This window comes from Mustelus asterias, chromosome 12, assembly GCF_964213995.1.
Source record: "Mustelus asterias chromosome 12, sMusAst1.hap1.1, whole genome shotgun sequence".
In the NCBI taxonomy this organism is placed as follows: domain Eukaryota; kingdom Metazoa; phylum Chordata; class Chondrichthyes; order Carcharhiniformes; family Triakidae; genus Mustelus; species Mustelus asterias.
Window position 1 is genome coordinate 106,571,720 of NC_135812.1, and position 20,130 is coordinate 106,591,849.

At 49.3% G+C, this 20,130-nt stretch overlaps 1 protein-coding gene across 2 annotated transcripts; it reads left to right on the forward strand.

Annotated features, from left to right (window-relative positions):
* Positions 1–8,648: 8,648 nt before the first annotated feature.
* Positions 8,649–18,211, forward strand: tefm (transcription elongation factor, mitochondrial). Of its 2 annotated transcripts, none has more exons than XM_078225835.1 (4): positions 8,649–8,736; positions 11,535–11,986; positions 15,130–15,279; positions 16,448–18,211. In XM_078225835.1, the coding sequence occupies exons 1-4, from the start codon at positions 8,700–8,702 to the stop codon at positions 16,877–16,879; spliced, it is 1,071 nt and encodes a 356-aa protein (XP_078081961.1). In that variant the 5' UTR covers positions 8,649–8,699; the 3' UTR covers positions 16,880–18,211. The 2 variants fall into 2 exon arrangements, with proteins under 2 accessions (XP_078081961.1, XP_078081962.1); XM_078225836.1 differs by having other exon boundaries at positions 8,683–10,358; positions 16,448–18,209.
* Positions 18,212–20,130: the final 1,919 nt, after the last annotated feature.

Consider the following 20,130-nt stretch of genomic DNA (forward strand, 5'->3'; position numbering starts at 1 on the left):
AGTAGTTTCAGCTGTCAGGAGACACACCTCCGGCTTGCAACTGAGTTCCTGTCTCTGGCGTCACCCACCAGGGATTTTCTCTCTCTCGCTTTACCAATAGGAAAAAAACAGGTCAGACCAGTATGCTTATTTCCCCATTTTTACTGATGTTCCATTTTAAGGTACACAAAACCAGTTCGGACCAATATTCTCATCTCCCCGTTTTTACTGGGTGTTTTCCATTTTTAATGATTACAAACCCTGGGATTTGCAACATGAGGACTCCAGCTTTAATGGAACTACCCCTTTCACCCAGGTTAGCGATTGGAATGTAGATCACGTGTGTAAATCAATCTTTGCAACCTTGAAAAACCCTTCCGAAATGAATACTGATTTACTGAGTATAAAATGTAAACTGGTGATGCTGATTTGATTTATTATTGTCACATGCGTTGGGATACAGTGAAAAGTATTGTTTCTTGTATTATATAGGCAAAACATACTGTTCATAGAGTACAGGGGGGAGAAGGAAAAGAGATTGCAGAAAACAGTGTTGTAGTTACAGATAGGGTGTAGAGAAAGATCAGCTTAATGTACGATAGGTCCATTCAAAAGTCTGACGGCAGCAGGGAAGAAGCTGTTCTTGAGTCGGTTGGTACGTGACGTCAGACTTTTGTATCTTTTTCCCGATGGAAGAAGGTGGAAGAGAGAATGTCCGGGGTGCGTGGGGTTCTTAATTATGCTGGCTGCTTTTCTGAGGCAGCGGGAAGTGTAGACAGAGTCAATGGATGGGAGGTTGGCTTGCATGATGGACTGGGTTACATTCACAACACTTTGTAGTTTCTTGCAGTCTTGGGCAGAGCAGGAGCCATACCAAGCTGTGATACAACCAGAAAGGATGATTTCTATGGTGCATCTGTAAAAATTGGTGAGAGTCATAGCTGACACACCGAATTTCCTTAGCCTTCTGAGAAAGTGGTGGGCTTTCTTAACTATAGCGTTGGCGTGGAGCAACCAGGACAGGTTGTTGGTGATTTGAACACCTAGAAACTTGAACCTCTTGATCATTTCTATTTCATCCCCGTTGATGTAGACAGGGGCATATTCTCCACTACGCTTCCTGAAGTCGATGACAATCTCCTTCGTTTCACTGACATTGAGGGAGAGATTATTGTTGCCGCACCAGTTCACCAGATTCTCTATCTCATTCCTCTACTCCGTCTCGTCAATGTTTGAGATTCAGGGGGCTGGGGGAATCGGCAATTCGATACAGGGAAAGGTCGGTGGAGGCGGGTGAAAGGAAGGTGTGGAGAAAGAGGGTCGGGGGGCCGGGTGGGGGGGGGGGGAGGGGGGGAGCGTTGGTGGTGAGGGTGGAAGAACAAAGTTAATAAATGATCTAGGATCACAAACAACCTTGAATTTCCAAAGCAACTTTCACATCCTTAGATATCCCAGAATTCATCACCATCAGTGAATGAGGTTCGAACAGCAGTCACTAGTAAAGCATTAGCACATCCTGGACAATCCACCCCGCTCATCCTCGAAGCCCTGAGGAGGCAGACAGGCTCTGGTTTAATGTCACATCTGAAAAGCAACATTCCCTCAGAGGTTGTTTCCCCTGGGTGGGAGAGTCTTGGACCAAAGGGCATAATCCCAGAGTGAGGAGTCACCCATACAAGACAGAGATGAGGAGGAATTTCTTCTCTCAGAGGGGAGTGAATCTGTGGAATTCTTTGCCACGGACAGCTGTAGAGGCTGGGTCGTTAAGTAGGTTCAAGGCTAAGGTGAGGCAGATTTTTAATCAGTAAGGGTTATGGGGATAAGGCGGGAAAGTGGAGTTGAGGATTATTATCAAATCAGTCATGATCTCATTAAATGGCAGAACAGACTTGATGGGCCGAATGGCCTACTTCATAGAACCCCTACAGTGCAGGAGGAGGCCATTCAACCCATCGAGTCTGCACCAACCACAATCCCACCCAGGACCTATTCCCGTGACCCCACACATTTACCCTGCTAATGCCCCTGACACTAGGGTCAATTTAGCATGGTCAATCAGCCTAACCCACACATCTTTGGAGTGTGGGAGGAAACCGGAGCACCCGGAGGAAACCCACACAGACACGAGGAGAACATGCAAACTCCACACAGACAGTGACCCGAGGCCAGAGTTGAACCCAAGTCCCTGACGTGTGAGGCAGCAGTGCTAACCACTGTGCTACCGTACCGTAGTTCTGTTTCTACACCTTATGGTTTTATGGTCTCAACAAGAACGATATTTTGTATTTTGAGCCTTTAGTGTATCAAGATGTTTTGCAGAAACAATTGTCAAACTAAATCTGACATCAAATCGGGGCGGCACGGTAGCACGGTGGTTAGCACAGCTGCTTCACAGCTCCAGGGACCTGGGTTCGATTCCCGGCTCGGGTCACTGTCTGTGTGGAGTTTGCACATTCTCCTCGTATCTGCATGGGTTTCCTCCGGTTTCCTCCACAGTCCAAAGATGTGCAGGTTAGGTTGATTGGCCATGCTAAAAATTGCCCTTAGTGTCCTGAGATGCGTAGGTTAGAGGGATTAGTGGGTAAATATGTAGGGATATGGGGGTAGGGCCTGGGTGGGATTGTGGTCGGTGCAGACTCGATGGGCCGAATGGCCTCTTCCTGTACTGTAGGGTTTCTATGACTTCTTTGAGATCCTCAGACAAGTAATCAAAGGCCTGGTCACTGCTTTAAGCAGCAGAGAGAGGCCGGAAGGAGGGAATTCCAGAGCTTAGCCCACAGCGTGGCAAATAATGGTGGAGCAATGGAAATTAGAGATGTTTAAGAGACACAGAATTGTAGGAGTGCAGAGATCTTGGAGGGGTGTCAGGTGGGAGAAGGTTACAGAGGTAAAGATGGGTGAGGTCAGTTGGGATGTGGATTCTGGGCCCAGAGTGGAGAAATCAGCCAGAAATCCCAGTTATCTGCCACCCATTCCCTCTCCCCTCTCGACTGGACATTATTCCAGCATGGACTGAACAAAGAACAAAGAAGAGTTCATCACAAGAACAGGCCCTTCGGCCCTTCGAGCCAGTGCCGATCATGATGCCCAAACTAAACTAAAACCGTACGCACTGACGGAGTCCGACTGTTTGGATTGGATGCCTGTTTCTGTGCATTTTATTTGGGTCAGAATGTTGGGGTTTGCCTGTGATGCCTCATGCAGTTCAACATCCCACCAGCACTGATTTTGCAGCTTGGTTTACGGTTAAAATATCAGGTGGGATGAGATACTGAAGGATCGCCAAGGTAACCAGGAAGTAGAATTCCAGATGGAGTTGGCAAGTTCCGGGGGGAAGAATGGGCAGCTGGAAGAATGTATCAGAGATAAAGATAAAGCCATCAAACTACTTCGTGATCACAAAGCCCGATAACAATATTCCTCATCGGGGATTTCCCTCTCTCTGGGCCTGAAGGGGGAAAATTCACAAAATAATTTCACCCTGTTAACATCTCAGGATGACTCAACTCCAGAAGAATGACATTCCTGGGATGACATTCCCATGGTTTGGGCAGCATCATGTGCTGTGCCGGGAACTCTTCCATTCCTTACAGCCTTGAGACAAATTCATTTTCGAAGACTCTGACTTGCGGACAGGGTTATTGTTCCACAGAGCCAGACCTCCTCCTGTACCGACCAGAAATGGCTATTGCGTGGCTGCCATCTGTGATTCTGCTTCTGAGTCAAAAGTCCAACTCCAAAGACTTGAGCAGGCACATTCCAGGCTGTCACTCCAGCGCAGTACTGAGTCCCGCACCGTTAGAGGGCCAGCACTGAGGGAGCGCCACACTGTCAGAGAGTCAGTACTGAGGGAGTGCCGCACTGTCAGAGGGTCAGTACTGAGGGAGTGCCGCACTGTCAGAGAGTCAGTACTGAGGGAGTGCCGCACTGTCAGAGGGTCAGTACTGAGGGAGTGCCGCACTGTCAGAGGGTCAGTACTGAGGGAGTGCCGCACTGTCAGAGAGTCAGTACTGAGGGAGTGCCGCACTGTCAGAGGACCAGTGCTGAGGGAGTGCCGCACTGTCAGTGGGTCAGTACTGAGGGAGTGCCACACTGTCAGAGAGTCAGTACTGAGGGAGTGCCGCACTGTCAGAGGGTCAGTACTGAGGGAGTGCCGCACTGTCAGAGGGTCAGTGCTGAGGGAGTGCCGCACTGTCAGAGGGTCAGTACTGAGGGAGTGCCGCACTGTCAGAGAGTCAGTACTGAGGGAGTGCCGCACTGTCAGGGGATCAGTGCTGAGGGAGTGCCGCACTGTCAGTGGGTCAGTACTGAGGAAGTGCCGTACTGTCAGACGGTCAGTGCTGAGGGAGTGCCGCACTGTCAGAGAGTCAGTACTGAGGGAGTGCCGCACTGTCAGAGGATCAGTGCTGAGGGAGTGCCGCACTGTCAGTGGGTCAGTACTGAGGAAGTGCCACACTGTCAGAGGGTCAGTGCTGAGGCAGTGCCGCACTGTCAGAGGTCCATACTGAGGGAGTGCTGCACTGTCAGAGCGTCAGTACTGAGGGAGTGCTGCACTGTCAGAGGTTCAGTACTGAGGGAGTGCCGCACTGTCAGAGGGTCAGTACTGAGGGAGTGCCGCACCGTCAAAGGGTCAGTACTGAGGGAGCGCCGCACTGTCAGAGAGTCAGTACTGAGGGAGTGCCGCACTGTCAGGGGATCAGTGCTGAGGGAGTGCCGCACTGTCAGAGGGTCAGTACTGAGGAAGTGCCGTACTGTCAGAGGGTCAGGGCTGAGGGAGTGCCGCACTGTCAGAGGATCAGTGCTGAGGGAGTGCCGCACTGTCAGAGGATCAGTGCTGAGGGAGTGCCGCACTGTCAGAGGATCAGTGCTGAGGGAGTGCCGCACTGTCAGAGGTCCATACTGAGGGAGTGCTGCACTGTCAGAGGGTCAGTACTGAGGGAGTGCCGCACTGTCAGAGGGTCAGTACTGAGGGAGTGCCGCACTGTCAGAGGGTCAGTACTGAGGGAGTGCTGCACTGTCAGAGGTTCAGTACTGAGGGAGCGCCACACTGTTAGAGGGTCAGTACTGATGGAATGCTGCACTGTCAGAGGGTCAGTACTGAGGGAGTGCTGCACTGTCAGAGGGTCAGTACTGATGGAGCGCCACACTGTCAGAGGGTCAGTACTGAGGGAGTGCTGCACTGTCAGAGGGTCAGTACTGAGGGAGTGCTGCACTGTCAGAGGGTCAGTACTGATGGAGTGCTGCACTGTCAGAGGGTCAGTACTGAGGGAGTGCTGCACTGTCAGAGGGTCAGTACTGAGGGAATGCCGCACTGTCAGAAGGTCAATACTGAGGGAGTGCCGCACTGTCAGAGGGTCATTACGGAGGGAGTGCCGCACTGTCAGAGGATCAGTGCTGAGGGAGTGCCGCACTGTCAGAGGGTCATTACGGAGGGAGTGCCGCACTGTCAGAGGATCAGTGCTGAGGGAGTGCCGTACTGACAGAGGGTCAGTACTGAGGGAGCGCCACACTGTCAGAGGATCAGTACTAAGGAAGTGACGCACTGTCAGAGGGTCAGTACTGAGGGAGTGCTGCACTGTCAGAGGATCAGTACTGAGGGAATGCTGCCAGGTCCCTTATTGTTTGTGATATATATCTAAACAACATCGATGAGAATATGGGGGGGATGATAAGTAAGTTTGCAGATGACATGAAGATTGGCAGGGTAGTTAATAGTGAGGAAGAAGGTCTTAGGTTACGGGAAGATATAGCTGGGTGATAATGCATTTTGGAAGAAGTAACAAGACAAGGGAGTATTTAATGAATGGCAGGACACTAGGAAACTCAGAGGAACAGAGGGATCCTGGGATGCTTGTCCACAAATCCCTGAAGGGAACAGGACAGGTTAATAGGATAGTTAAGAAGGCATTCCGAACAATTGCTTTTATCAGTCATGGCATAGATTATGAGCAAGGAGGTAATGTTAGAGTTGTACAGAGTGTTGGTTAGGCCACAGCTGGAGTATTGTGTGCTGTTCTGGTCACCTCACTATAGGAAAAATATGATAGCACTAGAGGGGGTACAGAGGAGATTCACCAGGACGTTGCCTGGGATGGAACATTTGAGCTATGAAGAGAGATTGGATAGGCTTGAGTGGTTTTCTTTAGAGCAGAGAAGGCTGAGGGAGGGACATGATTGAGTGTATATGATTATGAGGGGTATGGATATGGCGGATAGGGAGCAGTTGTTCCCTTAGTTGAAGGGTCAATAACGAGAGGGAATAATTTTAAGGTAAGGGGCAGGAGATTTACAGGGGACCTGAGGAAATGTTCTTTCACCCAGAGGTTGGTGGGAGTCTGCAATGTGCACTGTCTGAGGGTAGTAGAGGTGGGAAACCTCACAACCTTTAAAAGCACTTGAAATATCATAAGATTCAAGGCTATGGCCAAGTGCTAGAAAGTGGGATTAGTGTAGATTAAGTATAGTTTTGTCAATTCAGACTTGATGGGCTGAAGGGCCTCTTCTGTACTGTATGGCTCTATGACAGAGTAAAGAGCGCTCTGCTTTGAGGATTCTCAGCTGTGGCAGGTCTCTCTTCTCCTTGAACACCTTCAGAACTTCATGCAGCCAGTGATGTTCTTGAAGGTCACATCAAAGTATCCAGCACTGGGTAAGTCGTGTAGACAGTAAATGTCTGCAGCTTCAAATCCACAGGAATCGAGAAAGATTCTCTGAATGAAGAAGGCACGGTTAATGAGTGTCCCTCCTTCACTGTCTTTCACCACGACCCTTACCGCCTTACGGAGCCCCTGGGTTGGGGATTGACTGGTTGCAGCCAACACCTCTGTAAGTTCCCGATGTTAGGCACTGGAGTCTCTTCAAGGAGACCAAACAATCTCCAAAAAGATTCCAACACCAAAGGGCAAAACCGAAACCTTCACTGAAGCCCCTCAGTAAAAGAACTGAAACCCACAAAAATCAACACAACACAGATGCAGAGCCAACCATGATCATGGGCTCTCCCTTCCCAGGAGGTGATGACTTGTGTGTGAAGTGGATTAGAATCCTATAGTGGAGAAGGAGGCCATTCAGCCCATCGAGTCTGCACTGACATTTTGATAGAGCACCTTACCCAAGCCTTACCCTACCTTACCTGTAACCCCACATATTTACCACACTAATCTCCCTAACTACATATCTTGGGACACATGGCCAATCAACCTAACCTGCACATCTTCGCACTTTGGGAGGTAACCGGAACACCTGGAGGAGACCCACGCAGACACGGGAAGAACTTGCAAACTCCACACAGACAGCGACCCGAGGCCGGAATCGAACCCTAGACCTGGCACCGTGTGGCAGCAGTGCTAATCACTGTGCCACCATGCTGCCCATTATAGCGAGGGAGAGTTCTATTAACCTCTCTCTCGTCCTGGCATCGGTCCAGAACTGAGACAAAGTTGAAATGGCTGGAGCTGATTCTGAACGTAGCGGGTGAACTTGGTACATAGTGTCTGAGCACACTCTCAGAGTTCCACAACACAATTGGCCTAATGGACATTGACTTTGTGTTGAATTATTCCTCTGCCCACAATGCTGAGTAAGACTTTGCATGGAAAGGTGAAATCCAACTCACCAGTGATATTTTGCTGAGCCTGGATTGCCTGGTGTGGAGTCAAAAGGATGTACATTGAAGTTCCACTTCAGAAATGAGAATGTAATTAAATATAGGCTGTCACTCCAGTGGAATATCCATAGAACAAAGAACAATACAGCACAGGAACAGACCCTTCGGCCCTCCAAGCCCGTGCCGCTCCCTGGTCCAAACTAGACCATTCTTTTGTATCCCTCCATTCCCACTCCGTTCATATGGCTATCTAGATAAGTCTTAAACGTTCCCAGTGTGTCCGCCTCCACCACCTTGCCTGGCAGCGCATTCCAGGCCCCCACCACCCTCTGTGTAAAATATGTCCTTCTGATATCTGTGTTAAACCTCCCCCCCTTCATAGAATCCCTACTGCGCAGAAGGAGGCCATTCGGCCTATCAAGCCTGCGCCGACAACGATCCCACACAGGCCCTATCCGTGTAACCCCATATATTTACCCTGCTAATCCCCCTGACACTAATGGACAATTTATCATGGCCAACCCACCTAACTCGCACATCTTTGGACTGTGGGAGGAAACCGGAGCACCTGCACGCAGACACGGGGAGAATGTGCAAACTCCGCACAGTCAGTCACCCAAGCCGGGAATCGAACCCTGGCGCTGTGATGCAGCAGTGCCAACCACGGTGCCACACATTGAGGAGGAGTGCTGCACTGTCAGAGGTGCTGTCTTTCAGATCTCAGCCTGATGACTTGTCTGCCTGTTCAAAGATCCCGGGATACTGAGGAGAGCAGCAAAATAAGACTTAATATCCTGGGGAACAATCTTCCCTCCTGTAAAAGACATCCAGTGGATGTGAAAGGCTGCACAAAGATTAATGTTACTAATTTACTAATTCCTGTGGCTAATAGACGGCTGAACAAGATTTTTAAATAAACATCTGCACCATAGATTTGAGAACTCAGGATGAGAATGGAAGTGGCAGTGTCCTTTCTATCAGTCCCAGTGCAGGCTCCCCTCATCCCTGCAGCTAGGAACCCAGCTTCAGGTGGCTGTTTCCGCCGGAAGGTTCTGGTGGGTGCGCTGCTTCCCCACTGGGGGACCGCATTGGCGGTTGCACTCGGCCTGTGGTCATGCTGGTGAAGGGCCTGAGCCGGTTACTGATCCGAGGTAAAAGCGCAGAGTCCCCGTCATACCGGGCAGGGCAGGAGGGGTTTCTCATTAACATTACGGCGCGGACTCAGATAGAGCTATTCGGCCATGGAGGGCAGCACATACTGACCAGCTCGATCTGAGACCCAGGGTCAGCTTCAGGTCACTGAGAAACTGCCCCCTCCCCGTCCCCTCAAGCAGAGAAGTGTCGGCTCCAGACTCTGAGCACAAAGTTCAGAATAGCTCAACACCAGTGAAGTACTGAGGGAGCCCCACACTGTCAGAGGGTCAGTGCTGAGGGAGTGCCGCACTGTCAGAGGGTCAGTGCTGAGGGAGCCCCGCACTGTCAGAGGGTCAGTACTGAGGGAGTGCCGCACTGTCAGAGGGTCAGTGCTGAGGGAGTGCCGCACTGTCAGAGGGTCAGTACTGAGGGAGTGCCGCACTGTCAGAGGGTCAGTACTGAGGGAGTGCCGCACTGTCAGAGGGTCAGTGCTGAGGGAGTGCCGCACTGTCAGAGGGTCAGTGCTGAGGGAGTGCCGCACTGTCAGAGGGTCAGTACTGAGGGAGTGCCGCACTGTCAGAGGGTCAGTGCTGAGGGAGCCCCACACTGTCAGAGGGTCAGTACTGAGGGAGTGCCGCACTGTCAGAGGGTCAGTGCTGAGGGAGTGCCGCACTGTCAGAGGGTCAGTACTGAGGGAGTGCCGCACTGTCAGAGGGTCAGTACTGAGGGAGTGCCGCACTGTCAGAGGGTCAGTACTGAGGGAGTGCCGCACTGTCAGAGGGTCAGTGCTGAGGGAGTGCCGCACTGTCAGAGGGTCAGTGCTGAGGGAGTGCCGCACTGTCAGAGGGTCAGTACTGAGGGAGTGCCGCACTGTCAGACGGTCAGTGCTGAGGGAGTGCCGCACTGTCAGAGGGTCAGTGCTGAGGGAGTGCCGCACTGTCAGAGGGTCAGTGCTGAGGGAGTGCCACACTGTCAGAGGGTCAGTGCTGAGGGAGTGCCGCACTGTCAGAGGGTCAGTACTGCGGGAGTGCCGCACTGTCAGAGGGTCAGTACTGAGGGAGTGCCGCACTGTCAGAGGGTCAGTACTGAGGGAGTGCCGCACTGTCAGAGGGTCAGTACTGAGGGAGTGCCGCACTGTCAGAGGGTCAGTGCTGAGGGAGTGCCGCACTGTCAGAGGGTCAGTGCTGAGGGAGTGCCGCACTGTCAGAGGGTCAGTACTGAGGGAGTGCCGCACTGTCAGACGGTCAGTGCTGAGGGAGTGCCGCACTGTCAGAGGGTCAGTGCTGAGGGAGTGCCGCACTGTCAGAGGGTCAGTGCTGAGGGAGTGCCACACTGTCAGACGGTCAGTGCTGAGGGAGCCCCACACTGTCAGACGGTCAGTGCTGGGGGAGTGCTGCACTGTCAGAGGACCAGTACTGAGGGAGTGCTGCACTGTCAGAGGGTCAGTACTGAGGGTGTGCCGCACTGTCAGAGGGTCAGTGCTGAGGGAGTGCCGCACTGTCGGCAGGTCAATACTGAGGGAGTGCCGCACTGTCAGAGGTTGAGTGCTGAGGGCGCCCCACACTGTCGGAAGGTCAGTGCTGATGGAGTGCTGCACTGTCAGAGGATCAATACTGAGGGTGCCAAACACTGTCGGAAGGTCAGTACTGAGGGAGTGCCGCACTGTCAGTGGGTCAGTACTGAGGGAGTGCCGCACTGTCAGTGGGTCAGTACTGAGGGAGTGCTGCATTGTCAGAGGGTCAGTACTGAGGGAGTGTTGCAGGGTCAGTACTGAGCGAGTGCTGCACTGTCAGAGGGTCAGTACTGAGGGAGTGCTGCACTGTCAGATGGTTAGTACTGAGGGAGTGCCGCACTGTCAGAGGGTCAGTACTGAGGGAGTACTGCACTGTTAGAGGTGCTGTCTTTTGGATGAGATGTTAAATTAAAGCCTCCTCTGCCCATTCCGCTGGATGTAAAAAAATCCCATGTCACTATGTCGTGGAAGGGTGGACGTACCCCCCTGATGTTTTGACAAATATTTGTCCCTCAGTCACCACCTAAAAACTGCATATTATCTGGTCATTATTTTGTTGATGTTTCTAAGAATCTGAAGTCTATAAATTCACTGGAAATAATCTCAGTTAAAATAGAGACTACACTTCAAAAATACATCATTGTTTGTAAATCACTTTGGGGCTTGCCAAGGCTGTGAGAGGCTCAGTGTAAATGCCGTGTCTTTCTTTATCATGTTCTTTCGTGCAAGTTGAATAATGGCTGTTGGTGTGTGGACCCTCTGAGTTTAATCCCAGCAAGAGGCTGCATCTTTGGAGGCAGAGAGACTAAACAGTAGCACAGGAGGGTGTCGTGTTACTTAAACAAATTTCTGTTCACTTTTTTGGGAAATGCAATGTAGAAAAAGTTCCCATGGTGCTTTGTGGAAGCATATCAAACAACTTTTGTCACCAAACTACGTCAGGAGATATGAATTTGGACAGGTGACTAAAGGTTTTGTCACAGAGATTGGCTTTAGGGAACGTCTTAAAGGAGAGAGATGAGCGGCGGAAGGGTTTAGGAATGGAATTCCAGGGTTTGTGGCCCAGGCAGCTGAAGGTTCGATCACCAATGGTGAAGGGCTTAAATCTGGGATATTGAAGAGGCCGGAATTGGAGAGGTCAAGGGGGCCGTTGCTGAACTGGGAGCCAGTGTAGGTCAGTAAGAACCGGTGGTGGTGGGTGATTTGGTGTGAGGTAGGGGATGGGCAGAGGGTGAAGATAGATGGGTGACTGGGGAGATGTTTAAAAGCATCAGATCTGATGGTGTGTTTCTATTCCCCAAGGCCGGCAGTGTCTGTTCCAGCGACTGAGACCCCCCAACGCGATGAGGCAGCAGCGCTTTTGCACGTGTTGTAAGGAAGGTCGCTACGCTGCGACGGATCTCCACCACCTCGACTGCCCACAGCCTGACCCAGGGGGGGTCGACATTGACGAGCAGTACACGCCCCAGCAGCGGGCAGCTGTGCTGAGGGTTCTGAACACTGCCTCCCGGGAGGAGCTGGCCGGAATCAAACTGCTCCGTGGTAGGAAATCGGCCAACATTGTGGAATACAGGGAAGAACGTGGACCGTTCACACACCTGCAGTGTCTACTGGAGGTGCCGCTCTTCAAACACAAAACCATAACCAAAGTGTGTCGGTCAATCCTGAGCCCCTGTGGGGAGCCTGGGAGGAGAGACAAGAAACTCCAAGGATTGAAGTTTGTCAAACCTGACATAGAACGAAGGCGGCTCCTGGTAAGGACTAAAATAAACTGCAGGGAGGCTGTACAAGTAGTATACTGGGTTAACAATGGGTATACTGGATATGCAATTAATATAGATATACTGGATATATAACTAGTATATTAATTAATAAACTCGGTATGTAATTGATATACTATATAAATATAGGTATACTGGATATATAATTAGTACACTCGATATAGAGTCAGACAGTGCAGAAAAGGCCCTTCGGCCCATCGAGTCCGCACCGATAATATCTACCACTAATATTGCGCTAATCCCATTTTCCTGCGCTTGTCCCATATCCTTGAATGTTCAGATATTTCAAGTGCTCATCCATCCAAATATTTTTTAAAGGTTGTAAGGTTTCCAGCCTCCACTCCCTTCCCAGGCAGCGCATTCCAGATTCCCACCACCCTCTGAGTGAAAAACATTTTTCTCAAATCCACACTGATTCTCCTGCCCCTCACCCTAAAACTATGCTCTTTGTGACCCCTATTGACCCCTCAACCAAGGGGAACAGCTGTTCCCTACTCATCCTGTTCGTACCCCATAGAATCTTATACACCTCAATCATGTCCCTCCTCAGCCTTCTCTGCTCTCGAGAAAACAATCCAAGCTTATCCAGTCTCTCCTTATCGCTCAAATGCTCCGTCCCAGGCAACACCCTGGTGAATCTCCTCTGTCCCCCCTCCAGTGCTATCCTATAGTGAGGTGACCAGAACTGCACACACTGTTCCAGCTGTGGCCTCACCAACACTCTGTACAACTCCAACATTACCTTCTTGCTCTGATACTCTATATCACGACTGAGTGTCCCAATATGCCTTCTTAACTGTCCTATTCATGTGCTGTGCTGTTTTCAGGGATCTGTGAATAATTACCCCAAGATCCATCTGTTCTTCTGAGTTTCCCAGTGTCCTGCCATTCATTAAATACCCCATTGCCTTGTTTCTTCTTCCAAAGTGCATCACCTCACACTTATCAGGGTTAAACACCATCTGCCACTGCTCTGCCCATCTGACCAACCCAACTATATCTTCTTGAAACCTACAACCTCCTCCTTCACTATTAACCACCCTACCAATCTTGGTGTCATCAGCAAACTTGCTTAACATTCCCCCCACACTTTCATCAATATCATTTATGTATATAACAAACAATAAGGGTCCCAGTGCTGATCCTTGCGGTACACCGCTGGACACCGGCACCCAGTCACTCGAATAGCCTTCTACCCTTTGCCGAAGCCAGTTTCTGATCCACCTTGCCACGTTTCCCTGAATTCCATGTGTTTTAACCTTCTCAATCAGTCTCCCATGTGGGACCTTGTCAAAAGCTTTACTAAAATCCATATAAATTACATCAACTGAACTTCCCTCATCCACACACTTGATCACATTTTTGAAAAATTCTAACATCTGACAAAGCCATGCTGACTATCCCTAATTAACCACGCCTTTCCAAGTGGATATTAATCCTCCCCTTCAGAATTTTTTCCAATAGTTACCCTACCACTGACGTGAGACTCACTGGTCTGTAATTTCCAGGTTTATCTCTACTACCTTTCTTGAAAAGTGGAACCACATTAGCCATGCTCCTGTCTCTAGCATTTCCCCCGTGACCAGAGAGGAATTAAACATTTGTGTCCGAGCCCTGCAATTTCCTGCCTTGCCTCCCACAGTAGCCTGTGATGCAGTTCTTCCGGGACAGGGGATTAGTCAGTTTATAAGCCAGTCAGAGTCTCCAATACCTTCCCATTTCCTATGTCAGAAGATACAATTCCTCACAATCCCTTATCCTGAATCCCATACCTACCTTCTCTTCCTGAGTGAAAACTGAAGAGAAGTTTTCATTGAACACTCTTCCTCCCTGTGGCTTCACTCACAGACTGCCCCCCTGGGTGGCACGGGTGACACAGTGGGTTAGCACTGCTGCCTCACAGCGCCAGGGACCCGGCTTCAATTCCCGGCCTCGGGTCACTGTCTGTGTGGAGTATGCACGTTCTCCCCGTGTCTGCGTGGGTTTCCTCTGAGTGCTCTGGTTTCCTCCCACAGTCTGAAAGACGTGATGGTTAGGGTGCATTAGCCGTGCTAAATTCTCCCTCAGTGTACCCGAACAGGCGCCAGAGTGTGGCGACTAGGGGATTTTCACAGTAACTTCATTGCAGTGTAGGTCTACTTGTGACACAAATAAACTATACTTTAAACTTGGTCCCTAACGGGCCCTACTCTTTCCCTGGTTAGCCTCTTCCCTTTAATATATTTATAAAAAATCTTTTATAAGAATTCTCCCTTATCTTGTTCACAAGTTCTTTTTCATGCCCCCTTTTTGCTCTTCTAATTGCTTTCTCAAGTTCTCTCTTGTACTTCCTATATTCCTCTCGGGCCGCACCCTTTAGACTTGCTAAAAGCTTTCTCTTCTTCCACATCCAGTTCTGTAATTGATACACTATAAATATAATAGGTATACTAGATATATCGTTAGTATACTGGATATACAATTGATATACTATATAAAGATAATAGGTATACTGGATACATAACTAGATAACTGGATACATAATTAGTATAGTCAATATGTAATTGACATTCTATATAACTATAGGTATACTGGATATTTAGTTAGTATACTGGACATATAATTATTATACAGGCTTTACAATTGATGTACTGTAGAAATAGAATAGATTTAGTGAATATATAGTTACTATACTGGATATACTCAAATTCTTGACCTTCTGACTCAAGCCAGAGTTCCGTTGGTGAGCTGCAAATGACATTGATGGCTGGGTCTAAGCACAATGTGGTTTAATTTGACCATCTCCTTTATAAATGTGGGGACAGCAGTTTATAAGCAGGGCTGGTATCAGATGTGGATACAGAATTGAAAAGCCTGTCGATAGACTTTCTGGTTCTGTTGAAATGCTGGGATGTCAGATTTGGAATGTGTGGGTGTGACGGCTGCTCGCTGCTATTGAAGTGCCTGCGGTGAGATTGTCTGCTTTGTGGGTTCCAGGGTGGAGTTAACAAGCTGAAAGTTGCAGGTCGCTGATGTCTGGGTTACCACGGAAATGCTTAGAATACAGCGTGCAGGAGAGTACACACTCTGACCGGGAAAGGGGTTCTATCTAAATACATCCTCTTATTTACCACAAGGCTGCAGAAAGCATTGTGTCAGTCGTGTTTGGAATCCGTAAGATTGCGTGGGCCCACATGGATCGGAATCTGACTGTTCTGGACTGGAACCAGGAGACGAGTCACCGATACATGAAGGGTGCCTACCTGCCCTCCATTTACCTCGAGGAGGTAAGTCAACTTGGCGGGTTCTTTTCTCCCCTCTGTTCTTCTGGGCTGCCGCTGCACTGTGCCAGGGAGAAGTGGGCAGTCGGATTATCTCCAAAGGCTTGTATCGTCTCGGATTGAGGATGAAAGGGTGATCTGATTGAGGTGTTGGAGGCGACTGGCGGGAGTGTTCGGGAGAGAGGCTATTCCCTCTGGCAGGATTCGAGTTGCCCACTCTGTTTGGATGGATTTATGGATGGTTTAATCACATGACCTCCTCCAGCCTAAACGACAAATAAAACAGCCTTAATCCCATCACCAATATCCGTCTAGTGAGTAGATATTCCGATCAAAGAGAATTATGTTTTTGCTGATAAGAGATTCATCTTCAATTAAAGGAGACTCTAGAGCAATCCTGGAGAGTTGGCAACCCCATGGTGGGGGTTCTGGAACAAGTGGGGGCTAATTTTAAAATGCAAGTTCAGAGGCATTTGTTCACACAGAGGCCAGTGGAAATCTGCAACTCCCTCCACTCAAAAGCGATTGAGGCTAAAGGATATGAAGAGAAAATTTCGAAGTTGAGATTGATAACCTGTTTATAGAATCGTAGAATCCCTACACTGCAAAGGCCATTCGGCCCATCGAGCCTGCAGCGACAACAATCCCACCCAGGTCTTACCCCCGCAACTCCACATATTTACCCTAGCTAATCTCCCTGACACAAAGGGTAATTTAGTTTAGCCAATCCACCTAACCAGCACATCTTTGGACTGTGGGAGGAAACCGGAGCACCCGGAGGAAACCCACGCAGACACGGGGAGAACGTGCAAACACCACACAGATAGTGACCCAAGCTGGGAATCGAACCCGGGTCCCTGGCGCTGTGAGGCAGCAGTGCTAACCACTGTGCCACCGATTTTTGTTAGGCAAGGGTTATGGAACCAAGGCCGATGGATGGAATAAGATACAGAGCAGCCACGATCTAAGTGACGGATCAGATACAAAGGGCTGACTGGCTGCCTCCTGTTCCCATGAAACTGCGATGCAACTGAACATTGGAGCAGGAAGAGTACTCCGCCTTGTGGAGAGGTACGTGGCGACAGCTCATTGCCTCTCTCTGTGCTCTTGTGCCAGCTACTTCCAGAGTCCTTGACAATTCCAACACTCTTCTTCCTTTTCCATTTATTTGTAGATCTCTGCGGCCGTCTCGAAAATCCCCAAGGGAGATTTCTTCATCTTGGAGAAGCCTAGCATCTCGACTCAGAGCACCCACCTGTTCCCTGTGACGCTGCACTTGCGCACGATCGAGGCCATGTTACACGGGCTGCTGGGAGGCAGCTTCCTGGAGGATGGTCAGCACAAGGTGCTGAGCGTGGTGCGCACTGCAGTGGGGAAGCACTTTGAACTAATGGTGGGGGAGTCCCGGACGAGCGGGAGGGAACTGGTGCAGCAGCTCATGATCGACTCGGTGACGCAGGAGCACCCGCGGGTGCTCTTCCCCCGGGACGCACTGGCCCGCTATAGGAGATTGTTTCAGAAGGGAAATGCGGACCGGGGAGAGGAAATGTGTGATGCTTTGCTGCAAGCTGTTGCTTTTTATGAATTTCTGTTTAATAATTCTTAAATATCACAGCAGGTTAAAGAGGAACTTGGTAGTTAAGCACCGATATTGTAACAGTCGTGGTCAGATTGGACAGGCAAATAATTTCTCCCAAAGTTTCTTGTTTCCATCCTGGCTGATGTTTCATCTGCCACGTGATTCATTGGTCACATTCCATTACCTCCCCAAGTAGCTTCAAACAACAGAGGGAGTTCTCTGGCTAATATTTATCCCTCAACCAAAATCACACAAAACAGATTATTTGGTCATTTTCATATTGTTTGTGGGATCTTTCTGTGTACAAATTGGCTGCTGCATTTCCTACATTACAAGTGGCCACATTTCGAAAGTACCTTGTTGGTTGTAAATCACTTTGTCATGTTCACTGGTCTGGAAAGGCATCGTAGAATTGCAAGTTTTTCTTGTGCATGAGCCCTGATGGTAAGTGTCAGATTGGTTATTTGACTGCAGTGGGCTTCACAGCTGAGTTAAACCCTGATGCCTATTTAAGCATGGGTTATTGTTTTCCCCTGTTCCTCATCCAAGGGCACTAATGGTTGTAATCCATTTTGCGCAGAGCATTTACTGCAGAGAGCTGCATGCAACAGTGAGCAGTAACTTTCACCGAAAACTAAAAACAGAAAATGCTACAAATACTCAGCAACATCTGTGGAGAGAGAAACCGAGTTAATGTTTCAGCTCACTGACCTTTCATCAAAACCCACTTCTAGGATTTTGGTTTGAATGTTGCTCAGCGAGGGGGGGAACAGCAGTCATGTCTATTTTGGTCCAACATGCAGTAAGCACAGACAGCATCCAGGTCGCAGCCCATAGCTGGAGAAGAGATTCAATCCTGGGTCGATGCTGAATTAACTATTTTAGTCAGGCCTGGGGTGTCACAAATCTTAGTGTGAGTGAGAGGAAGAGCGGGATCCTTGCTCCTAATTGTGATCCAATGGAAAATGTGTTTGTAAAGTTGTGGCTTAAGACGAGGTGAAAAATGTGGAAAGTCTCCCCATTGACTGTATCTCAAGCAGCGTTTTTCAAATTCTAGCTGGAGCTCAGTATACAAACCACCCAGATGTGCACCAACTGGACCGTGTTATGTGGTTTTAAACCAGGCCCTGCACTGGGACTGTTCCTCATCTGATTTTACTGCTAACTCGCCCTGATCTTTGAGCAGAACCATCATTGGCTGCCTAATGCTTTGGGATCTGGAGGTGATGGAAAGCATTAGACAAATCAAGTTCGTTCTTTTAAGAAAAATGACAATTGTAAAGCTAGGTGATTGTACATTTCAGCCCATTCTGCTTCCTGGTTATTTATTATTAAATGGTTTCACTGGAATTATTTGTCATTTTTGTACCAAATGGATTTGTGTTTTGACTTCTGACCAGCGATACTGGTAATTCTGAATTGGGGGGGAGAGGGGGGAGGAGGAGGAGGAGGAGAAGGGGGGGAGGGGGAGGAGAAGGGGGGGAGGGGGAGGAGGAGGAGAAGGGGGGGGAGGGGGAGGAGGAGGAGAAGGGGGGGGAGGGGGAGGAGGAGGAGAAGGGGGGGAGGAGGAGGAGAAGGGTGGGGGGGGGGGGGGAGCGGCTCCTGGCACGGGCTGTGACTATTGATTCACTGTAATAATTGCATAGCTGAGGAATCACTGTGTACACCAGCGTACTGATGGATTTAACATCATAGCTCCTCGCTTGGGAAGTTTCCAATCTCTCCCGCCATCACTGCTGGTGTCAGGGTCAGCCACCTGCCCCCCCAGAACAGGGCATTGTTTAGTCAGCCCCTCCCCTACGCACAAAGTGAGCCCCAACCCCAAGTAAATATCCCGTTGTGGGGGTTAGGCGATTGTGGATTGCAATGCAGTTTTGATACAAGTGCTGGTTACAATGCTGTTAATTAAGAGTACAGCATACCAATAAATCTTTTAGTAATGACATCTCAAATTTACCCTTCAATGAGACAGTTGGCCTGAATGGAACGATAAGGAATTTGTATCTTTCGGACACTTCCGGTACATGACACCAACTTTACAAAGTCACTGTCATAATACCTTTTTTGAGCAAGATCCCACAGTGATACCAGCAAGGGCTTATGGAGTTGGGGTGAGCTATTCATATGAATAGAGAATTGGTTAACTGACAGGAAGCAGCATTTTCAAGCTACAGGCTGTAACTAGTGCTGGCCCCTCAGCTAATGACAGAGACAAACAGACCGAGCGTTCTGCATCCAAGTTTGCTGATGATGCAAAGCTATGTGGGAATGCAAGTTGCGAGCAAGACACACAGATGTTGATAAGTGAATGGGCAACAGGTGGCAGATGGAATTTAATCACCCAGATGTGAAATTATTCACTTGGGTGCTAAGAATTATAAAGCATAATTTTTTAAAAGGCATGAAACTTCTAATTGAATTTCAGAGGGACTTGGGTATACTCATCCAAGGAACATTAACACATAGTACAGCAAGCAATTAGATAGGCAAAGGGTGACAGTGGTTAGCACTGCTGCCGCACAGCTCCAGGGACCTGGATTCGATTCCTGGCTTGGGTCACTGTGTGGAGTTCGCATGTTCTCCCTGTGTCTGCATGGGTTTCCTCTGGGTGCTCTGGTTTCCTCCCACAGTCCAAAGATGTGTGAGTTAGGTGCATTGGCTATGCTGAATTGCCTCTTCGGTCCCAGGATGCAGGATTCGTGGGGTAACTATGTGGGGTTATGGGGAAAGGGCCTGGGTGGGATTGTTGTCAGTGCAGGCTCGATGGGCCGAATGGCCTCCTTGTACCCAGTAGGGCTTCTATGATTTCTATGAAATTGCATGCAAGCCTTTATTGCAATGGACTGGAGTAGAAGAGTAAGGAGGTCTTGCTACAGCTGCATAGGGCTCTGGTGAGGCCACACCTGGGGAACTATGTGGAGTTTGCCGATCATTGAGAGATGTACTTGTGTGGGATGAGGTGTGGCAAAGATTCACCAGGTTGGTTTCTGGGATGAGAGGATTGCCTTATGATGAGAGGGTGAGTAAAGTGGGCCTGTACTCTGGAGCTGGAGTTTAGAATAAGAGGTGAATTCATTGATATTTTTAAAGTTCTAAAGTGACCTGACCAGGATAGACACACAAATCCTTTCTGTTGGCTGAGTAATCTAGAACAGTCTCCAGAATAGCTGCCTGACTATCTAGGACTGAGATGAGGAGAAATTTCTTCACTCAAATGGTCACATTTTGGCATTCCCTACCCCATAAGCCTGTGGATGCTCCAAGGCTGAGATAGACAG